The sequence below is a fragment of the Desmodus rotundus genome, chromosome 1 (genome assembly GCF_022682495.2).
Source record: "Desmodus rotundus isolate HL8 chromosome 1, HLdesRot8A.1, whole genome shotgun sequence".
Taxonomy (NCBI): Eukaryota; Metazoa; Chordata; class Mammalia; order Chiroptera; family Phyllostomidae; genus Desmodus; species Desmodus rotundus.
The window spans coordinates 88,498,377-88,520,789 of NC_071387.1; the positions used below are offsets into that span (position 1 = coordinate 88,498,377).

At 40.8% G+C, this 22,413-nt stretch overlaps 1 protein-coding gene across 1 annotated transcript in view; it reads right to left on the reverse strand.

Annotated features, from left to right (window-relative positions):
* The window catches only part of DNAH3 (dynein axonemal heavy chain 3), a 239,369-nt gene that overhangs the window by 205,155 nt on the left and 11,801 nt on the right, over positions 1–22,413 (reverse strand). Inside the window, exons 4-10 of the mRNA XM_024560497.3 lie at positions 18,453–18,525; positions 17,944–18,118; positions 15,730–15,919; positions 14,085–14,280; positions 10,707–10,832; positions 9,366–9,561; positions 7,485–7,664 (exon numbers count right to left, since the gene is read on the reverse strand). Of these exons, the coding sequence (XP_024416265.2) occupies positions 7,485–7,664; positions 9,366–9,561; positions 10,707–10,832; positions 14,085–14,280; positions 15,730–15,919; positions 17,944–18,118; positions 18,453–18,525 (1,136 nt within the window). The remainder of the gene's footprint in view (positions 1–7,484; positions 7,665–9,365; positions 9,562–10,706; positions 10,833–14,084; positions 14,281–15,729; positions 15,920–17,943; positions 18,119–18,452; positions 18,526–22,413) is intronic.

Sequence of the window (22,413 nt, forward strand, 5' to 3'; positions counted from 1 at the left end):
ATTATGTTTATTGATTTGCGAATATTGTACCATCCTTGCATCCCTGGGATGAATCACACTTGGTCATGGTGGATGATCTTTTTAATACATTGCTGGATGCGGTTTGCTAATATTTTGTTGAGAATTTTAGCGTCTATGTTCATCAGCGATATTGGCCTGAAGTTTTCTTTCTTCGTTGTGTCTTTATCTGGTTTTGGGATTAGGATGATGTTGGCTTCATAAAAAGAGTTTGGGAGTCTTCCATCAGTTTGGATTTTTTCGAATAGTGTGTGAATGATAGGGGTTAGCTCTTCCTTAAATGCTTTGTAGAAATCTCCTGTGAAACCATCTGGTCCAGGGCTTTTGTGTGATGGGAGTTTCTTGATGACTGCTTCAATTTCCTTTGCTGATATTGGTCTGTTCAGGTTTTCTGCTTCTTCTTCATTCAGTTTTGGAAGATTATATTTTTCTAGAAATGTGTCCATTTCATCTAGGTTTTCAAATTTCTTAGCATACAGGTCTTCATAGTAATTTCTTATGATCCTTTGTATTTCTGTGGTATCAGTTGTAATCTCTCCACTTTCATTTCTAATTCTGTTTATTTGGATCCTCTTTCTTTTCTTTTTGATGAGCCTACTTAAAGGCTTGTCGATTTTGTTTATCTTTTCAAAGAACCAGCTCCTGGATTCATTGATCCTTACAATTGTGCTTTTAGTCTCTATGTCATTTAGTTCTGCTCTGATCTTGGTTATTTCCTTCCTTCTGCTTGCTCTGGGCTGTCTTTGTTGTTGTTCCTCCAGTTCTTGTAGGCATAGGGTTAGGTTGTTTGTTTGAACTGTTTCTAACTTCTTAAGGTAGGCCTGTATTGCTATGAACTTCCCTCTCAGGACTGCCTTTGCTGTGTCCCATAGGTTTTGGGTTGTTGTGAGTTCGTTTTCATTTGTTTCCAGGAAGTTTTTGATTTCTTCCCTAATCTTGTTCTTGACCCATTCATTGTTTAATAGCATGCTATTCAGTCTCCATGATTTTGAGTGTTTTGGGTTTTTACCCTTGGTGTTGGTTTCTAGTTTCAGCCCCTTGTGGTCAGAGAAGATGCTTGATATGATTTCAATTTTCTTGAATTTGTTGAGGCTTGCTTTGTGCCCTATCATGTGGTCTATCTTTGAAAAAGTTCCATGGACACTTGAAAAGAACGTGTATTTTGCTTCTTTGGGATGAAAAGCTCTGTATATATCAGTTAAGTCCATTTCCTCTAAGGTATTGTTAAGTGACACAACATCTTTGTTGATCTTTTGTTTGGAAGACCTGTCCATTTTTGATAGTGGGGTGTTAAAATCCCCTACTATAATTGTGTTGCTGTCAATATCTTTCTTGAAATCCTCCAAGATTTTCTTTATGTATTTGGGTGCTCCTATGTTGGGTGCATATATATTTACAATGTTTATGTGTTCTTGTTGGATTCTTCCTTTGAGTATTATGAAGTGACCTTCTGGGTCTCTCTTTATGGCCCTTCTTTGGAAGTCTATTTTGTCAGATATGAGTATTGCTACCCCTGCTTTTTTTTCCTGTCCGTTTGCTTGGAAAATTTGTTTCCAGCCCTTCACTTTCAGTCTGTGTAAGTCTTTTGTCCTGAGATGGGTCTCTTGTAGGCAGCATATGTGTGGGTCATGTTTTCTTATCCATTCAGCTGTTCTATGTCTTTTGATTGGAGCATTTAATCCATTTACATTTAAGGTTATTATCGATAGGTAGTTATTCATTGCCATTATTTCCTACCTGTGTTCCTCTGTCTTTCTCTTTTCCTTCCTTTCCTTAAAGCAGTCCCTTTGGCATCTCTTGCAGAGCTGGTTTGGTGGAGCTGTATTCTTTTAGACTTTTTTTGTCTGGGAAACTCTTTATTTGGTCTTCTATCTTGATTGAGAGCCTTGCTGGGTAAAGTAGTCTTGGTTGCAGGCCTCTGGTTCTTAGTACTTGGAATATTTTTTGCTATTCTCTTCTGGCTTGGAGCGTTTCCATTGAGAAGTCAGTTGCTAACCTTATTGGGGCTCCCTTGTATGTTACTTCCTTTTTCTCCCTTGCTGCCTTTAAGATCCTCTCTTTGTCTTGGAAATTTGCCATTTTAATTATGATGTGTCTTGCAGTGGGTCTCTTTGGGTTCCTCTTGCTTGGGACTCTCTGTGTTTCCTGGATTTGGGTTACTTTTTCTCTCCTCAGATTAGGGAAATTTTCCATCATCACTTTTTCAAACAGGTTTTCTATCCCTTGCTCTTCTTCTTCTCCTTCTGGTATTCCTATTATACGGATATTGTTACGTTTCATGTTGTCCTGCATTTCCCTTATTGCCTCTTCATTCTTTCTGAGCCTCTTTTCCTTTTCTTGCTCCTTCTGGGTGTTTTTTTCTACTTTATCTTCCAGCTCGCTGATCCGATCCTCTGCTTCATCAAGTCTGCTTTTAATTCCTTCTACTGTGTTCTTCAATTCAGAAATTGTATTCTTCATTTCCTCTTGGCTCTTGTTGATATTTTCTATTTCCTTTTTCATGTTGATATAGTTTGCAGTGAGTTCATTGTAGTTTCCTTGTAGTTTCTGGTAGTTCTCTTTGAGCTCAGAGAGCTCAGTGAGCTTCCTGATGACCATTGCTTTGAACTCAGTATCTGATAGTTGACTTGCCTCTTTTTCGGTTAGTATTCTTTCTGAGACTTCCTCCTTTCCTTTCATTTGGGAATTGTTTCTTTGTCTTCCCATTGTTTGTGAGGCTCTTCTTGTTGGCCTCTGCTTCTTAAATTGCTGTGTTCTTACTCCCCGGATTTATGATATGAACTTCTATGGTAGAATGCCAATGGGATTCGGTGGTGCTGTCTCCTTACTCTCCTGTGCTCACTGGTCTTGAGCTGACGTTTATGTGTTTAACACGGTCTAACTCTAGTCTTTTCAGCACTCCAGGTGTTGTTGTCTCACCGTCAGATCTTTCAATGTCCTCTATCTTTGGTCTCTGATCTTCGTATATGCTTGAATACTGTTGGCTGTTCGCTCTGCTCCTCAGATCAGCTCGGTATTTCCCTGGCGTTGAGGGGAAGTGGACTCCGCTCCCACCTATGTTGCCGCCATCTTCACATTTTTATTCATCTATTGATAGACACTTAGATTGCTTCCATATCTTGACTATTGTAAATAATGCTGCATTAAACATATACGGGTGTATATGACTTTTGAATTTAGTGTTTTGGGTTTCTTCAACTAAATACCCAGAAGTGAAATTGTTGGGTCCTTCTTTGTCTCTTGTTACACAGCCTTTGTTTCAACATCTATATAAGTTTGTCTCATATAAGTATTGCTACTCCAGCTTTTTTTGTTTCCATTTTCATAAAATATTTTCCCCACCCCTTTACTTTCAGTTTGTATATATCTTTCAATCTGAAATGAGTCTCTTATAGACAGCATATGTAAGGGTCTTGTTTTATTTTTCATTTGACCTCCATATGTCTTTTGATTGGAGCATTTAATCTATTTGTATTTAAAGTAACTATTGACAGATGGTTATTTATTGCCATTTTATTATTTATATTTTTTATCTTTTCTTTTCAAAGAAGACTCTTTACCATTTCTTGTAATACTGGTTTCATGGTGACACACTCCTTTAGCTTTTTCTCATCTGGGATGCTCTTTATCTGTCCTTCAATTCTAAATGATAGGTATTCTGGATAGATTAATCATGGTCATCTACTTTGCTTTTCATTACTTTAAATATTTCTTGCCAATCCCTTCTGGCATGCAAAGTTTTTGCTTATAAATCAGCTGATAGACTTATGGGAGTCTCCCTTGTAGATAATGAACTGCTTTTCAGACTCTCTCTGTCTTTAACCTTTGGCATTGTAATCATGATGTATTTTGGTGTGGCCCTCTTTGGGTTCCTCTTGTTTGGGACTCTGTGCTTCCTAGACTTGAGTGTTTATTTCCTTCACCAGCTTAGGGAACTTTTCCATGATTATTATTTTTTTTTTCACATAGGTTTTCAATTCCTTGCTCCCTCTCTCTCTTCTCCTTCTGGCACTCCCATGATGCAAATGTTGGTAAACTTGAAGTTGTCCAAGAGACTCCTATACTAGCATCATTTTTGGATTCTTTTTTGGATTCTTTTTTCTTTTGGATTCTTTTTTCTTCTTGCTGTTCTGATTGGGTGTTTTCTGCTTCCTTGTTTTCCAAATGTCTGTTTTGATCTCTGTTTCATCTACTCCACCATTTATTCTCTGTAATATATTCTTCATTTCAGTTAGCATATTCTTTATTTCTGACTGGTTTTTATGTTTGCTATCTTTTTGTTGAAATTTTCACTAAGTTCATCTACCCTTCCCCTGAGTTCATTAAGGATCCTTATAACCAGTGTTTTGAACTCTGCACTGAGTAGATTATGTATCTCCATTTTGGTTAGTTCTTTTCTTAGAATTTTGTGCTGTTCTTTCATTTGGGACACATTTCTTCGTCTCCTCATTTTAGCTGCATCCCTGTGTTTGTTTCTATGTGTTAGGTAGGGCTGCTATGTCTCCTGGGCTTGTAGAGTGCACTTACGTGTAGGTGTATTTTCTAGGGTCCAATGGCACAACCTCCCCAATCACTCAAGCTGTTCCCTCCAGATGTGCTCCTGTTGTGTGGCCTGGGTACACCCTCCTGTAGTAGTTGAGCCTTGATTGCTGTTGGCACCTCAATGGGAGGAAGTGCCCCCCCATGCCAACTGGTTGCAAGGACCAGCTACAACCACCATGAAGGATCAGCTGTGCAGGGGCCAACCCCACAGAGCAGGACTTACTTCAGTAGGTCTCTGGTGCCTGCTGAGTCCACCCCTTGAGTATATTCTTGTGGAGGAGGTTGGATGGTGCTTTGACATGATCTAAAGCTGTCCACTGTGTGAGATGGCTCTGGGGCCTCCTCAGAGGCCAAGGTCAGCCGCTGCCCTATGTTCTGCCTGGGGCCACCTGGCATTAGCTACAAAGAAATCTGCAGATGACTGCTACTTGTGGGGCTTAGAGGTGAGCAGGAAAGATCAAGCTGCAAGTCAAGGACAGCTGCCAATAGTGCCAGGCCTGGGGCCACTTAGCAAGAGGTACATAACAAGGCTAGACGCTGCTTGTTTCAGAGATTTTAGGAAAGTCCAAAAAAATGAACCAAGACAGGACATTAGTATGGAACAGCCTCTGGAGTCAGCTTGGAATGGGGCATGCAAGTTTGGTAGGGTGAGATCTCCAGGGAATCACCTGGGTGGGGCTAACAGTGTTACCAAATTGATGGAGACTCAGATATGGTACCCCCAGTGGGCTCTGTGTTGTGGGGAAGAGCCCAGAACTGGAACCATGGCCTCTCCCTGCACTTGTCTGGGAAAAGCTGCCCCCCTCCAGCTCATGCCCTGATCCAAGACTATTCAGTTCCTCCCTGTATGTCACTGGTGCCCCAATGCTGGAACTCAGAGTGAGTGAGTCTGAGTAAGTCCATATGAGGGCTCTTTAAGAGGAATGCCTGGGACTTCAGAAGCCCTCTGTCTCACTCAGCTACAATCTGAGCTGGTTTTTATAGCCAAAAGTTATGGGGACTTCTCTTTCTTCCACTGTGGGCTGGGGCACCTGCTGTGGGGCTGGGACCCCTTGCTCCTCAGGGGAGATCTCTGCGGCTAAGATATCCCTCTTGATTTTTATTCACCACATGTGGGTGTTGGACCAGCCTGTCCTGAGTCTCTGCCCCTCCCACCAGTCTTGATGTGGCGGTTTCTTTATATCCTTAGTTATAAGACTTCTGTTTAGCTAGACTTCACGTGATTCTGAATGATGGTTGTTCTGTGGTTTAGTTGTAGCTTTGATGTAGTTGTGGGAGAATTTGGGTATCACATTTACCTACCCTGCTATCTTGACTGGAACTCCCTCAATTTTACTTTTTATTAAGACAAGTATTTTCTAAAATATGCTTTGGTTTCCTTTAGCAACTTTCTCACAAATATGCTTTCCTTCTTCACCTTGAGAGCTATTATCAAACATCTCATACTGACTTTTTCCCAACTTCTAAAATTCGTGTTTAACCATAAATAAGGCTAGACTGGTAGTGACTGGGAGGACTGTCTACTTATTACTGTTCTTAGATTGTTTTCTTAGACAGTCAACTTAAAGAACTATTCTTTAGAATTTTTACTACCCAGTTCAGAGGTAAAACAGTCTGAGTCATTTGGGATGGGAGCCAGAGTTGTGTGTATCTCTATATGGGGAACTCTGGGCCTGTGCTGCTTTTCCTGGTCTGATAAAGTCACTGTCTGTCACTTGGGCCTAGCTTTCAAACCTGGTACAAACTGTGACCTGTGACGATGTCTTCTTGTCATTATAATCCACTGAATCTAATGCCATCTCCTACTGGGCGGTTTGCAATAGCAGCCATGTGAGCCCTGGGCTCTCACAGCCCAGATGCCTGCAGACACTGCTGCTCACAAGCATTGTAGGAGAGCTCAAGCAGTGTGTATCTGTTCTATCTCCAAGTCCCACACTGATCCTTCCAAACTATAGGTTCTGCTCTTTCACGTCCTTCCTTGGGATACTAATTGTAGGAGAGCTGCCCACTGTTTCTTCCCCCTCCACACACTGAGTTTTCTTGTTAACCAGGCTTGGTTGGGTTCAAAACCCCAAATTTAGGGTGAAAGCAACTGGAGCATTGGTTTCACATGCTTCTCTACAAACCCAAGTTGAACCTTGAGCTCTTAGAACCAGCCCTGTAAGTATAGAACTGCAAAGAGAAGAGAGCTTAAGAGCATCCAAGTATCATACACAGTGCGTGGTTGGGAGGTGGGGTGGGAGGAAGAGGAATACCCCACAGGTTTCTTCCCTATGTGAGCCTGAACACTGGCCCCCTTGCCACACCAACCACCCAGAGGAAAATAGAAGGTGATGCACAAAATAATCACACTCTTGTGGGTGATCTGGCCCAGTCCTAAGACTCAATTAACAAATGTCTGGAATCTAATTAGTAATGCCATCCTGGAAAGGAAACTGGAAAAAGCTTGGATCCAGAAGGGAGACTATTCTATCCTGTAGACACAGACAGTGGTTCAACAAACAAACAAAAAACACATGGTAGGTACTTCAAGAGCTAAATTAGATATAGTTTTATGAAGACTCTTGGCAAGTTTGTGGCAACTGTTCCATCATGAATTATCAGTCCAAGCTGGATGCAGCTTGAGACATATCTGCTCTTTCCAGGTTGGCAGTATGGGGGTGGGGGGGCACCTACTATCCCACAAAATAATTCTTTTTTTTTTTCTCACAAAGTAACTCAATGCTCTTGTTACATGCACAGTTCTGGGATGCATGGACATTTCTTTATGGTACAAATACTCTGTTGGGAGTCAAGGGAGAACCCTCAGGATAGATCTCCCAAAGTGAAGCTCCTTGACTGAATATTTTACATAAATAACTATTTTAAATGTATTTTATGCAATAAGCAAAAAAAGTACAAATATATGATTAGGTGAATATTACCTTGGGGATCCTCTTAGAGTTATTAATAATTTCCAAGAAAGAGTTGTGTATTAACTCCCAGCAGTCATCAAAAGATGGATTGAAGACAATAATGGGCTCGTTGACTTCAAGTTTAATCATAATTAGCTGAGGGATAAAGAACTCCATCTCTTGGTAGGGCTCCTCAAAGTCATTCCCATCCTTTAGGAGACATAAACCATGGTAACAGTCACAAAATGGGGCCTTCCAGAACCAAGGGAGTGGATTTTACCATTCCTAGTACTATGAGCATCAGAAGAGGAAGTGAAGAGTATCATGCACTACTCATATTTAAAATGAGGGCTCAAGATGGCTTAGCCCACCCTGAGCTCATCCTCTTCTTCTATGCCACAGCTTTGACTCAGTAGGTTTACTTTGCTTAGAAATTTCTGGATCAGTATTTCCAAATCCTTCCCATCCTTCAAAATTCATCTCAAAATCCTTTCCCTTTGAAGTCTCCCTGTTCTCCAGAAAGATATAACCTCTTCCACTTGTGAACTTTCATATTTCCACTTTATCTTTCTTTCTTGTAGAGCTTTAGATGTCCATCTTATCTCTTCTATTCTACTCTAAACCTGACGGCACAACCTGTGGCTAAACCATCTACCTTTTCCAAAATATCCAACATGGCATTTAGTACATAGTAGATGTTCAATAAAAATTTGTTGACTAAATCCAAACATGTAATTAATTATCTGTACACCTCAAATGAAGTTGCTAATAAGCCTGTAGTCTATTTTATACACTCAAAATGTCAAGATTCCCTACAACAAAAATATTGGCGTAGAGATGTTCTTAATTCTCTATACAGGCTAGTAATATAAGATGCCTTTCATAAATGACAGTGCCTAATGAAATTGCCATAGGGCAGCTATGGCAATTGCTAATTGTCTAATTGCTTTTAGACATTTCTAGAGCAGCTTAAAGATGATTGACAAACATATGTTGGGAACCTACTGTGTATCAAATACCCATAAATTTCCCCTTCTTTCAGATATATGAAGATCCTTCTGTGTGGAATTTTAGAGTAAGATTTGTTCACACATCTGGGTCTCTTGTGCTTGGCAGAGTAGAAGGCTACAGTGACACCTATGGTTTGGTCCTCAATACAGTGCTAACATGGAAGTCTAAATTCAACAACACTTGTTTCTATATTTTTTGAGCAAAAGGTCAACTGTTCATTATTATTTCATTTGGAAAAATGCTCAAACTTAACTTTTTATAACCAGGCAATTTTAACTTTTATTTCTCTTTTTAAGGTAAGATATCCACATGACATAAAATCCAAAAGAATCTTCCTTGATCCCCAGGCTCCCTAAATTGAGAGGATGCTATGATGCTCTGAAAACCAGGACTTAGTGTTTTTGGTTTTTATTTCTACTTCGCTGAAGTAGTTGCATGAAGGAAGTTATTAATTAGGTCAACCAAACCTTTTGTTTTTAGGGATGCCCCTTTCAAAAACCAAAAAAACAGAAGTCAGTACCTGCAACGATACATCCAATACACCCTAAACATCAAGGTAATGGTTGATAACAACACCTTTTCAACCCTGTCCTTTAACAGAGAGGGTGAAAAAGTGACCACGTCCCCTACTATAAAAGGTATGTATTCCATTTTATTCAATCTTTCTGTAATTTTTTTTAACACCTTCTCCATTTCTGTATATTTTTACCCAATTGATAGTGGGTAATTATTTCAGGAAAGCTTGCTGTATATTTATATTATTACTTTGTAAACTAATAATGACCTGACGTGTGTATGAATCAAGAATTTTATTTTTTGTTCTGGCATGTAGCTAATGGAATCCTGATTCTATCTTGGTCATTTCCCCTCAGAAGGGCCTCTTTATGGTTCCCTACATACCTTGTGTATCATGAAAAAGGAAACAAGATCCTCAAGAGACTTCATGACCAACTCTCTGAGCTGGAGTGACATGAATGATGCAACAGAAGCAAAATATTCCTCAATGTTACGAGAGGAGTCATAGTCGCTTTTGGGAGCAAAATGGACCCACTGCTCCTTCCAGGAGAGAAAAAGCTGGGCACAGGTGGGGATCCACCTGCAATGACAGGGGGACATCCAAAGGAGAACGGCTTCCAAACTCCAAGAAATTCTCTCAGCTATTCTCACTCTCTGCAACAAAGGAGACAGCAGCTTTGCCAATTGGTACTTTCATACCCCTGGCCGCCTCACCTGCCAACACCCCTTTCCTGAGAAGAAAGTACTAAGATTTGACTTGAGAGATTATTCTTCTATTAGCAATACCCAGATGGACAGGGGATACTGGTGCCATGTTCTGCTGAGAGAGTTTATAGTGTTTCCATTATAATCAGAGATTGGGGTGAAGGAGCCTAAGGAACTAGAACATTTTGTACAACTTTTCTCCCAGCTAAATGCCTGGTCTCTGTTTCAGACTTTTTAGGAGGAAAGAGAGAAAGAGGAGAAAAGAAAGAAAACTCAAGAGGAGAAACTCCAGCATGGCAGTGGCTGTTCAGAAGTTGAAAGGAGAAATTAGAAAACCAAAAGATGCCTCATTGTTCCTTTCTTCCTACTTCCCCCAAATTCTAATTCCCAATTTTCAGTGGGAACCACTGGTCTTTTCATCCCATTACGTCTCTTTTCCGATTGCCAGAAAACTACTACTCTAGCAATCTAGTAATAATGATCATATTTACTAGGCAGCTACCGTGTACCAGCTATTGCATATATGTACATATTCTCTAATAATAAAAACCCAATGGTAGGTATTATCATTATCATTTTATATAAGGGATTTCTCTGGCTCTGGACATAGTCCTGCATACATTTGCAAAGAAAAAAGAATTGTCTGAGTGACGGAAAACCCCCTAACCATGGAATCTTGTGGCTGTCTATCTGGGCCACCTGAACACATCATTAAATTATACTGTCCTGTAACCCAGCAAGGCCTTGAGGATTTCAGTGGAGGGGGGTGGAAGTGGCACCTCACAACGAATGTTAATGAGAGAGTTTAAAAAGTCAGAGGGAGACTGGAGGGTTTGGAGAGCAGTGGATGTGAGGAGACATGAAAGCAGGGGAGGAGGGACACTGAAAGGAAGAGGACAAAGATGTTAGTGGGAAGTCAACAGACTGTGCACCCCCTGACTGGGAGCCAGTGTTTATGCCAGAGTCTTTTCTGTATTTCCAACCCTGTGAGGCAGCCACACTCTAAGACCAGACACTGACTTGTTGAGGAGGATGTGGCGTGCTTCTGTGCAGTGTTTCTGGATTACATCCCGATACTCATGAGGCTGAAGTGGCAGTTTCCCCGCCAGTAATTCCGCTGTTCGAACAAACCTGAGCTCTCTGAATCTGCCAAAGAAAGGGAGAAATCACCGCGGCTGAGAAGGTGCTTAATGACAAATTGTGTAGGATGGACTCGAGGGGCATATATTCTCTTTCTTCAATGAGAGATTTAAACAAATCAAAACCAAGTATATCTGAAAAATCTGGGAGTCTGAGAGGGAGTGGATAGTCCACAAACACTCTTGCAAAGAGTAGATAAATGAGTCAATGCAATGGGTGCTCACCGAGTCTTCCTATGTGTCAGACTGGGTAACCCATCTGGAGAGGAGGTATTGGCACCAACTTCCTATTTGGCTGGTTGTGAACTTGGATATCAAATGGACCAATCAAAGGTATTTACAACAGAAGACACAAGGGACAGGATGAGCAAAGCACCACCTTTGCGATTAAGTGGGTTGTTGAGCTACTCAAGAAAACTTGGAGGACAGCTTTGGTCTGAACTTCCAAAACCCTATAGACCTACCCCTGACGATTCCACCAAGACACACACAAAGCACCTCCCCCAGCACACTGCCTTACATGATGCAGACACTCAAAATATATTTGTTGGATGAATGCCCTCCTCTGTAATGCTATCTTTTCCTATTTCTTTCAGATCAATGAATAAGTTACCTTTCACCACACTCCCAAAGTGCTTTTTTTTAGCTCTTAGGACTACCATTTCTCTTCCTGATATCTATTCCATTCATTTATAAATCACTCTTTTAAATCATCAGTGCCTATCACTTCCCCAGTGAGATCTCTCCTCTATTTCTTAGCTTGTCTCTGATTTTGCTCCTCATTTTCATCACTTGCTGTAATGACTTTCAGGCACTGTTCCTCCTAAAGCCTGGTAGCCTTGATTCCTTTTTGGTGGAGGTGGGGAACTTAGTCTTTATCTTGTCTGGCTAGTCACAGAGCACTGCCAGGGAAACAAAGAACCTGAGAACCTCACACACCACATTTGTTATCCAACCCCAGCATGGCCCTTGTCACCACCTGATAATTATGTTACACATCTTTAATTGACTCCTAATAAACTACCCACAGTGGTCAGAAAATTTACTCTTTCTTTAGACCACAACCCTCATTCTGTCTCCAAACATCTCACCCTTCACAAATGACTAAGTGACCTCTTAGAATTTTTAAAGTTAAATAGTTCAGGTCATGTAAGAAAATTACTCTGTGTATCATTTCCTTAACAAACTTTGTCATGCAAATTTTTTTTGACTTAGCTGACAAAAGCTTTATGAATGACTCTGCTTAATTTTTGTGCCTTTGTTGCCTACATAATTTTCTTTACAGAGCCTTGCCTTGAAAAGCAGGTGGTAAGAATCCTTTCTTCTCAGTAGAGGCTACAGGTTCAATAATTTTCCATCTTCATTACATAATCAAATTAAATTCACATGTATTATCCTCTAGGCACTGAGCCTCTGACAATTTTACCAGCCTGTGACTGAGTTCCTTGATAATTTCTTGGTTATAATTTATTTTTTAAGGCCATTAACATGCTTGTAGTTACAGCAATTTCTTTATTTATTAAACAACTACTGTATGCCAAGCACTGTTCTAAGCTCTTCACCCAACAACCCCATGAGGTAATCATTGTTATTCCCATTTTGTATATAAAAAAACAGGGGCCCAGAGAGGTTAAGTTCCCCCATTAGCGACAGAGCAAAAATTAGAACCCAGGTGGTCTAGTTTCAAAGCCCATTCTATAAATTATTACTCTATGTATTTCAACCTAGTTAGAAAATTACTTATTGTTTCAGTGTCTTGATTGGCACCTCCAAAGCCTTAGAAAACAGAATTCAGTTCAAAGAAGGAATGCTTTTATTTTTTATCATTTGTGGGCTCCATACTAGGTTGACTTCCTCTACAATTCCTTTCAAAAATAGGTAAAACTAAGAATGTGAAAAACAAACAAGTTCTCCAAGATAAAATACATTCTACACTAGAGATCCTCCCCAAAACAAAATACTCAAACTAATAAGTTCAACCAATCAAAATTAAACATACCTTTAATTTCTTGCCTCTAATTTTTCTAATAAAAAACCCAGATGGTGGCAGCTCATGGTGTCATTAGCTTGACCTTTCAGTGAAGTCTGGGGGCCTTATTCTCCCACCAGGATTTGCGCTGCCTCTTGAGGGGCCCATAAAAAAAATGACAGTCTTTCTTTCTAAGAATGCATACACAAAATGTGGAATAGGCATCAATGAAATATTGTTCAGCCATAAAAAGGAATGAAATCCTAATACATATTTCAGCGTGGATGAACCATGAAAACATCATGCTGAGTGAAAGCAGCCAGACACAAAGGACCACATGATTCCATTTGTATGAAATGCTCAGAATAGGCGAACCCACAGGGAAAGAAAGCAGATTAGTGGTTGCCTGGTGCAGAGTGGAAGGAAGAAGGGGGAGTGACTGCTAATGAGTACATGGTTTCTTCTGGGGATGATTGAAATATTCTTAAATTAGAGTAGTGAGGGTTGTAAAAAATTTGTGAATACACTAAAACCTACTGCATTGTATACTTTAAAGGGGTGAATTTTATGGTGTGTGAATTATATTTCAATTTAGAAAACTTTAAGAGAAAAAAAAAGTGACTCCTTTGTCCTCTGACTTCTCTAATTCCTGTAGCCAATTTGGTCATTGATGAATTAAACAGAGACTACTGCTTGCTATAATGTGCTGAAACTGTGTTACATGAAGGAATAATACCCAAGCACCCATACATCTCATACATTAGAGAGAAACAAACAAATAGACATATTAGAATTCAGTGAGACATGTCATAATGGAGGTAATGGCTAATTAACACATACTGTGTGCTTATGTCAGGCACCGTTAATACATACATTAACTTATTTATTCCTCCTACAACCCTATGAAATAGGAGCTCTCATTATCTCAAATTCAGTGTTAGGGCACAGAGAGGTGATGTGACATATCCATATGTATTACTCATGAAGCAGTAGGGTCAAGGTCTGAACCTGAGCAGGCTGGCTCCCCATCTGTGCTTTTAACCAGTGTGCTCCAGTGCTTAGAGACAAGGGTGCCAGGGAGCACAAGGAGGGCCACTGACCCCTTGTGGACAGTGTAACACACTTATTTGTTGAGATGGATGTGGCGCTTAGGATTCTTGGATGTGGGTCTAGGATTCTTGCCATTTCACTTCAAGGGAAGGGCTAGTCCATAGTGCCCAGCATAAGATGTTCTCTTCTATGTAAAAGCAATAAAGAGAGGTAAAGGAAGAGAAAGAGGCCTTTTCTTACTCTGAAAACCATAGTTCCTCTAGGCTGAGCATCATGGAGTTCACTGTGTGCAGGTGCTCCTCATTCCACTTCTTGGCGTTCCTGTAGACACTGTGCCAGGGCACAGGAGCCCGGATCACTCTTTGAGGGAACAGGCAGGGGATTCTGTTGATGAAGAGCCTCTTTCTCTCCTCTGGGTCCATGAGGATGTAATCAACTATAACCAACAGGGCAAATACTGTTTTCAACAGAGACCTTGAGTATTCTGTGCTCCAGCTTCAACACTTAGAAGGTAAACACTTGAAAGGTCATTGGTAATCCCCCGAAGATAAGTAAATTGGGGAATCTCCACTCTGTTGTTCTGTTTTTTTTCTTTCTGAAAGTATATCTGGGAAGGAGGTGGGTGACTGCACAGTTTGGAGCACTAAAAGAACCTGGAATTGTATCCTGTTAGAATATCTAGCATCATGCATGACAACAAGCTAGAATTTGCTGATACCTCATTAATCATTAATTGACTTCTCATACCAAAATAGTTACCAAGCAAAATTAACACAATGGATGATACCAGATACTTATGATGGAAATTCAGAGACCAAAAATCTCACATGCTAAGGAAAGAAAGATCGGTAAAAGCTTCACAGAGAAGGTAACATTTGAGTTGGGTCATAAAGAATGAGTAGGAACTTCTCAGACAGGACAAGAAGGGAAGAGTGCTGGGGGCAGAAGAAACAGCATGTAATGAAGCGCAGTTTCATAGCTTTTGTGTAACATGCTCCAGGAGCTATTGTTCATTCCGTGGCAGAAATATCAGGTGCAAGTGTTTAGAGTTTAAGGTGGTAAGACTAGAGAAGAAGGTTGGGGCTGGAATTTGAAGGACTATACATGTTTATCCTTATAAGTTTGGTTCTACCCTGTAGTAGGCAAGGAACCATTACATTGACACCATTAGAAAGTTCATTAGGAAATTGAAAATAACTAGACAAGTTGTTAGCCAGATAAAACAGGAAGGTAGGAAACTAACATAAGCACCTCCCCTCTTTGATGTATTTCTCACATTACTCACCATCATTAAATGGTTCCCATGACCTACTATGAGTAGAAGCCCTGGGTCCACAGATGAAGAGGAGCGAGGGTCAATAAGACATCTTTCACCACCATAGAGCTAACAGATTAATAAGGCAGCTAATACCCATGAGAAATGCAAAGGTGAGGCCAGTCTTAAATAATAGTAAAGAATTAGCAGCACAGAAGTTCCAAAGCAGGGTGAGTTGAAAGTAGAGACAAGAAGTGCTGTGAGTAAAGAGAATGGAGTGACCACAGAAGGTTGTAGAGAGGTAAACAAACAAACAAACTTGAGATAAGAGGCATGTATTGAATGCTGCCCTCAGGAGAGTAGCTGCCTCACCTAGGAGCTTGTTAGAAATTCAAAACTTTGGGCCTGCCCCAGATCTACTGCATCAGAGTCTGCATTTTAGCCAGAACCCCCAGGTTAAGCAGATGCACATTAATGTGTGAAAAGGGTTGGTATAGGCATGAGTGGTGGTGAATTAAAAGTTAAATGATGCTTCTGGCATTTTCAGAGGAACCAGGGTAGAACACAGAGAAAGAAGAAAGAAGGTGCCCCCTACATGGGGACCCCAGCCCCATTTCTGCCCAGCCTTACCAATGCTTTTGATGAGGCTATTGTAATAGTCATTTTCCTTCTCCTCCATGAGGAAATTCACCAGGGGTTCCAGGAAGGGATTTGTCAGCAGGGTGTTAGGAATCAGCTTTGAAATCCGAACCATCACTTCGTCCTCCTCAGGGGCAATCATATCTTTTCGGATTCCATTGGTCAAATAGTAAGAATATCTCTTGCATAAACAAGCCACAAGCAAGAAAATGATCATGATTGGTGAATTGTGCCCACCTGCCCACACCCATCAGCTGCCAGTACCCATCCCCATCCATCCCCACTCACTACGATCCTGCTTTCTAGGCCTGTGATTTCACACTCATTGCTATAAGATTGCTGGCAAGTTTTCCCCATAACTCTGGAAGATTCAACCAAAGCTGCAGAGATTTCAGTGAACTGTAAAGGACTTGTCAAATGCCATGGAGATAGGAACAGAGGAATGAGTCTGGGGACAAGGCAGCATATCTGATGAGCTTTAAGAAGAGGAATGACAAGCTCCTTAAATGGACTCAAATAATTCACTCTCCTCAACAACATGATCCTCTACAGAGTACTTTGATCCTGTGGCTTGTAGTTGTCAGTTAGGGAAAAAATCCCCAAAGACCTAGTGAGACTTATAGTTCTTCAAATCCAACCATAGACTTTTGAGTTGAAAAAAGCAACAGATGCACAAGGTGAACAAAAATGGCCAGTGTGATCTGGTGACATCAGAAAGTTTTGTTTATTTAGGTCTGGCCTTTAAGCTGCTAGATGGCTGACTTGCTCTAGAAATGAATTATTTTAGATGGAGGAGAAGCACTAAGTGTAGGAAATGGTTTGAAATTAGCTTTGAGTTTCAGTGCTGATTGTCTGTGGTCAGAAGAGGCTGAGCTCACTTTTCTCCAACCTTAATGGAAGCTGATTATATAGGAAAAACTTCCATATTCACTCTTTATAAGAACTGCCTGGGGTGGAGAGAGAGGCTCTGGTTAAAATGCAGTTTCATAGATGCCTCCTCAGGTAGTTTGGGGTGGTTTAAAGAAGCACTTCAAATGACTCTAATTTTCAGGCAATTTTAAGAAATGCTGGGTAGCTCTTAGAGCACAGAGACTTTAGTATCAGCCAGACCTGGTGTCAACTAAGTTCCAGCTTTGTCTCTTACTGACTGTATAATCCTGAGCAAGTTGTTGAATCAGTTACACCCCAATTTCCACATCTGGGCAATAGGAATAATTATAGTACCCAGCTTTTGAATGGGCTCAAGCATGGGTTTAGCATCAAGTTTTGCCAATAGCACATATGAGTTTTTATTGTTAATCATTTTATTATACAATATATACTCATGAGCTATTTGCTCTAAAGTTTTATTGTTCTTTTAAGATAGAGATTAGAAACTTGAAAGCCTACCTGGAATCAAGCAGGTAACATTAACACTTGAAAGTTGGCTGAACATAAAAATAATAATAAGAAATGGTGGAGACTGTGACAAACTGGAAAATGTATCTCTCATCTAAAGGAAGCAGCTTACTAATCAGCTTCAAATATCTTAATTTTTCTCGAGAAGTTAAAAATCTAGCTTATGTGAAATTTCCCACATTTTCAGCAAACATCGATATGCCCTGACCAGTGTGGTTGAGTTTTGTTCCACAAAGCAAAAGTTTGCCAGTTAAGATTCCTGGTTAGGGCACATGCCTGGGTTACAGGTTCTGACCCCATCAGTGTACATGGAAGAGGCAACTGATCAATGTTTCTCTCTCACATCGATGTTTCTCTTCCTCTCTTTCTCCCTCCCTTCCTTTCTCTCTAAAAGTAAATAAAATCTGAAAAAAAAAAACCCATTGATAGACCCAATTCAGCCTATGGTAGGGTTGCTAGATGTGTTGGGATATACTTACACTAAAAAACTATTCATTGTGTATCTGAAATTCAAATTTAACTGGGAATCCTATTTTGTGTTTTGTTTTTAGTTTTTAAAATATGGCAACTCTTGCCTGTGGGTCACCATTTTGCAACTTATGTTCTCAGAGGACTCAAAGGTACTGATTTCTAGAGCAGATAATTCACACACACACACCCCCTCACTCACTAGACTGTTCTGGGCTCTGAACTCTGGTATTTTTAAAACATTCCCTGGATGATTGCTGTTCTCCTCCAGGTTAGAATCACTGAGATGCCAATAGTAACACCCAACAAATTGAGAGAAAGGAAGTAACAAGAACATACCTCCAAGTCTGATTCAGATGGCTTGGCTTCTTTACTATCTATTTCCATTTCCTTCTGTAACATCATGTTAATCTGTTCTTCTGGACTCATCGGTCTGCTTCCTGGGTGGGTCAAAGAGGTCACCACCTCTTTCTTCCTGGGTGAGGAGGTTGAGGTGCGGTGGGCTGATTTGGTCCTGAAAAGAAGACACAGCTCAGCCCCCGGTTTTGTGCAGAGGTTCTGGGCTGTCAGGCTTTTTTTCTCCAGCCATATGAGTTTCATTGATGACCTTTAACTATGGAACACCATATAGTTATGTTAGCATTGATTTGCTCGGTCTGTTAATTTTTTTTTTTTGAGTCTAACATTGTTTTAGTTTAAGGGGATTTGTGGGGGAAAAACCTCACTGGTTACTGGGTGTCTGGGAATGCTCTGAAGCCAAGAAGCACAGGATGGTTTTAATGAGAACACAGCTTTTTCCGGTTCAATCTGGTGTTCTGAAATCCCTTGTACCCACAGGGACACCTTACCTGGTGGGATCATCTTTGTCTCTGGGGGAGAACTTCATTTTCTTCTTGTTGGGCTCTGATGAGCTTTTTGTTACTAGAATAGTGGAGAAGAAAGACATCACTGATGGCAGTGGCCTTGGGCTATCCTCTGTCCACAGGGATGTGACTCTCAGGACTGTCCAGAAGCATACAAAGGGGGTGAACTAGTGTGGTGTGATGAAGCAGGAGATACGGGCTCTGATCCCACTTGCACCACTAATTACCTGTGTGACCCTGAAGAAGTGACTTCATCACTTTAGATCTTAGCTTCCCCAACTGTGAAGTGGGGGTGAGCATACTGTCCATTCATCCATACATTTGACAGGTATTAATAACTGCCTACTTGATTCACTCACCAACACTGTTGCTCTGTTTTCTAAATGTCAGGTATATTATTGTTTCATATTTTTCTTTAAATAGACTCAGACTTTTAAAACTAATATATTTATTTTAAAGGGAATATTATATGACTATCATAAATAAAACACAAGTATCATTTGCAATAAATATAATTATTGCAAATAGAAAAAACAGTATCATTTGCAACAGAGAGTAACTACAAATAAATTTAATAAATGACATAAAACTCTACTATTAAACTTGTTTAAGTTTCTAGCCTAAGGAAATTAACAAGTAATAGAGAGAAGTGTTAATAACTATCGGGAACCTATTCGTGTGGAATGGCAAATGTAGCTCAGCTCTATGGGAAAACCCATAGGCGCGTGGTGGCACGCAGGATGCCAAACCCATAGATTGGTTCTCCTATGGGAAATCAGGCCTGCATTATACCCATGCTGCTTTGTGACTTGCTCTTGCTAAAACTCCCTCACCCTGAGTTAAGGCAGCAAATGCTTACTGCATATCTTTAAAGTAACTTCCTGAAATCTGCGCTAATTCTTCCAAGGACTGAAGTGTAACCAGACCAATTACTCTTTTCTTTCCCTTGCATTTGCAACATTTTTTCCTTGTTAATCTGTAAGAAGTAATCAGTAACATCCTTTCTGTTGCTATCTGTAAACAGTAATTACCTAAAGTAAAACTAAGTATAATGAATGAAAACCTTCTTTGATGTATGCTATTAGAAAGCCAATAAAAGCCTGTTAAGGCAAGGGTCCTGGCACTCTCCCCTTGAGAGAGTGGCCGTGTTGTCCCTTTTTCTCCACAGGATTGGGTAGTCCATGTGAATTTGTCTTGTCTCATCCACAATGCCACGTACACTGCAGGCCAGTGTCCGCATCAAAGGATATACTAATATAAATGAACATTCTAGGGGACTAAGATGGCAGCGAGATAGGTGGGAGCAGAGTCCACTTCCCCCTGAACACGGGTGAAACACCTAGCTGATATACTGAGGAATAAAGTGAACAGCCAACAGTACCCCAGCATATATGAAGACAGGAAACCAGAAACTGTAGATGACACTGAAAAATCAGATGGTAAGGAGATTGCTTCAGGACAATAAGGTCCCTGGGACCAGTGCAGGGACCAGGCAGCTGCAGCCCCAGGCCCAGTGCCAGCCAGGCCTGCTGCAGGACTCCTGGGAGAGAGCTGGGTTAATGGCTCCCTCCCCTGACAAACAAGGTTTGAGCAGCATTGAGAGAGACCTGGTTGCTTGAAGTCACAGGGAGGGGAATAAGGACGAAGTGGTAAACCCACAGAGACCATGTGCCCCGGCTGGGGAGAGTTGAGAGTTGGGCCATGTCGGGCCCTGACCCGGACAGTCCCTGGTCTAGCTGGAGAGGTGGGCTGTGTGAGAGGACAGGCCCTTCCTTGTTTAGAGTGGCAGGATTGAGCAGGAAGAAAAGAAAAAGTGAAATAAAGAGACACTCGGCGGCAGTTTGGGGAATTCTTCCTCCCCACCCAGCTGCTTGGTGCTACCTCAGTGGTGCAGAAGGCCCTGAGCCTACACCCGAGGTCCTGGGGAGAGTGTGCACCTCGGGGAGCCCCAAGCCCACACCTGAGACACTGGGGAGAGTGCGTGCCTCCAAGGGCCCCAAGTCCACATCCAAGGCACCAGGGAGAGTATGTACAATGGAAGGCCTGTGCTCACACCCATATCCCCAAGGAGAGTGTGTGCCTAAACCTGCGGGTCCAGAGGCTGCTGGGGAAGTGGGCTGGAGGCTAGCCAAGAGCCAAACAGGAACACAGAAGAGCAAAACCAAGCCCCCTTCAGCCTGCTGCAGCCAAAAAGACCAGCAAAACTGACTTGGTCAGTTTGAAGCCAGCAGGAGGCTTATTTTTTTTTTTAAGTAATTCTTTATTTTTTTTATTACTATCTTTTTCTTTTAAGACCTTCTTCCTCTGTCCTTCTTTCTTGTTTTATTCCTTCTTTCCCTTTATATCTCTTCTTCCTTCTTTCTTTTTTTTTAAAAAAAATTCCCACAGGTGAGACAATAAAATCTGGAACTGATTTTAGAAAAGACCAGAGTTGGAACCGAAGAGGGGCCATCCAAATAGCTGAGACAGTGAGACAAATTTCACTTTGCTACTCCAGAGAACTTGCAAGTTATTGTATATTTGTATTATTGTTTTTTCATTTTTATTATATCTCTCATTTTATTAGTATTTTTATATTTCTCTTCTTTCTGTCTAGTCTTATTTCCTTGGCTGGTTAAATTGCATTGTTTGACTGGTTTCCCCCTGTTCTCTCTTTCATAGTGTATTGTTAATTAACTGTCTTTCACTTCATTTGTGTTCCATTATACACTAGTCTAGGAACCATACTCCCTATTCTTATTATTCAGATCACATAGATTCTGTCATATGATTGTTGCTCCATTATTATTGTAAATAATAGCTGTTTCATACATTTGTAAATACTACACAGCACTTCTCCCAGATCTTAGCCCACTTCACTGTTTCCTGAAATTTAATTCTGTTGTAGCTAACTCTATTCTCTCACACATTACACCTATTTTCTATCCTTTACTCTTACTTTACCTCATAATGTGACCTCCCACAAGCTCACAGCTTTCTAGATGCAACTCACAATACTTATCCCCCCAACAAGAGTCTTATTTTCTTCCTACCCTTTCTAAAACATGGCCAGTTGGGAGAATTACCATGGTTAACACTATACATATCCAAAGGATCTCCTATCTCTTCTCTATGGGCCATTACTTTAAATATCATAGAATACACTCCTTCTGTCTTAAACCATTTCGCCTTCCCCCTCCAACCTAACACAAAAAAGAGTAGGTAGAAACAGTGGACACCAGGATACCTGCTGGAAGAGGAAACCCACCACCAAAGGAACCACCAACAGAAAACAACAGAAGAAGGTGAAGGAGGGAGTGGAAGCCACACTAACTCAACCCAGGACTTATCTGTATATACAACTAAATAGTACAGAAATTACCCAAAACAAACAACTGAACAAGAGCCAGAGAGAAGCCTCAAAACCCCATAGACACAGAAGGACCAGCTCCAACACAACCTGTCTGCACCTGAAAAACAGAATACAAGAGGTGGTGGACAGACTGACCCTCAGTTAACCATCTGGTGGGAAGAACCCACCAAAGAAAGACCCAACAAGAACCAAAAACCAAAGACATACAAAGAGACAACATAAATGACAGCCCAACACCAGCAAGCTCATGAGATCAAGGAGACTGCAACACTGAATCTCACAGGTCTTCTACCACAAAAGTTTACACCATAAATCCAGGGGGTCCGAACAGATCAATTTAAGAAGCAAAGGCTAATAAGAATCTCAGAAACAATGGGAAGACAAAGAAACAATCCCCAAATGAAAGGAAAGCAGGAAGCCTCAGAAAGAATGCTAAAGGAAACAGAGGCAAATCAACTATCAAATATGGACTTCAAAGCAATGGTTATCAGGAAGCTCAAAGAGCTCACAGAGAATTACCAAAAACTACAGGGAAGCTATGATGAACTCACTGCAAACTATGTCAACATGAAAGAGGAAATAGAAACTATTAAC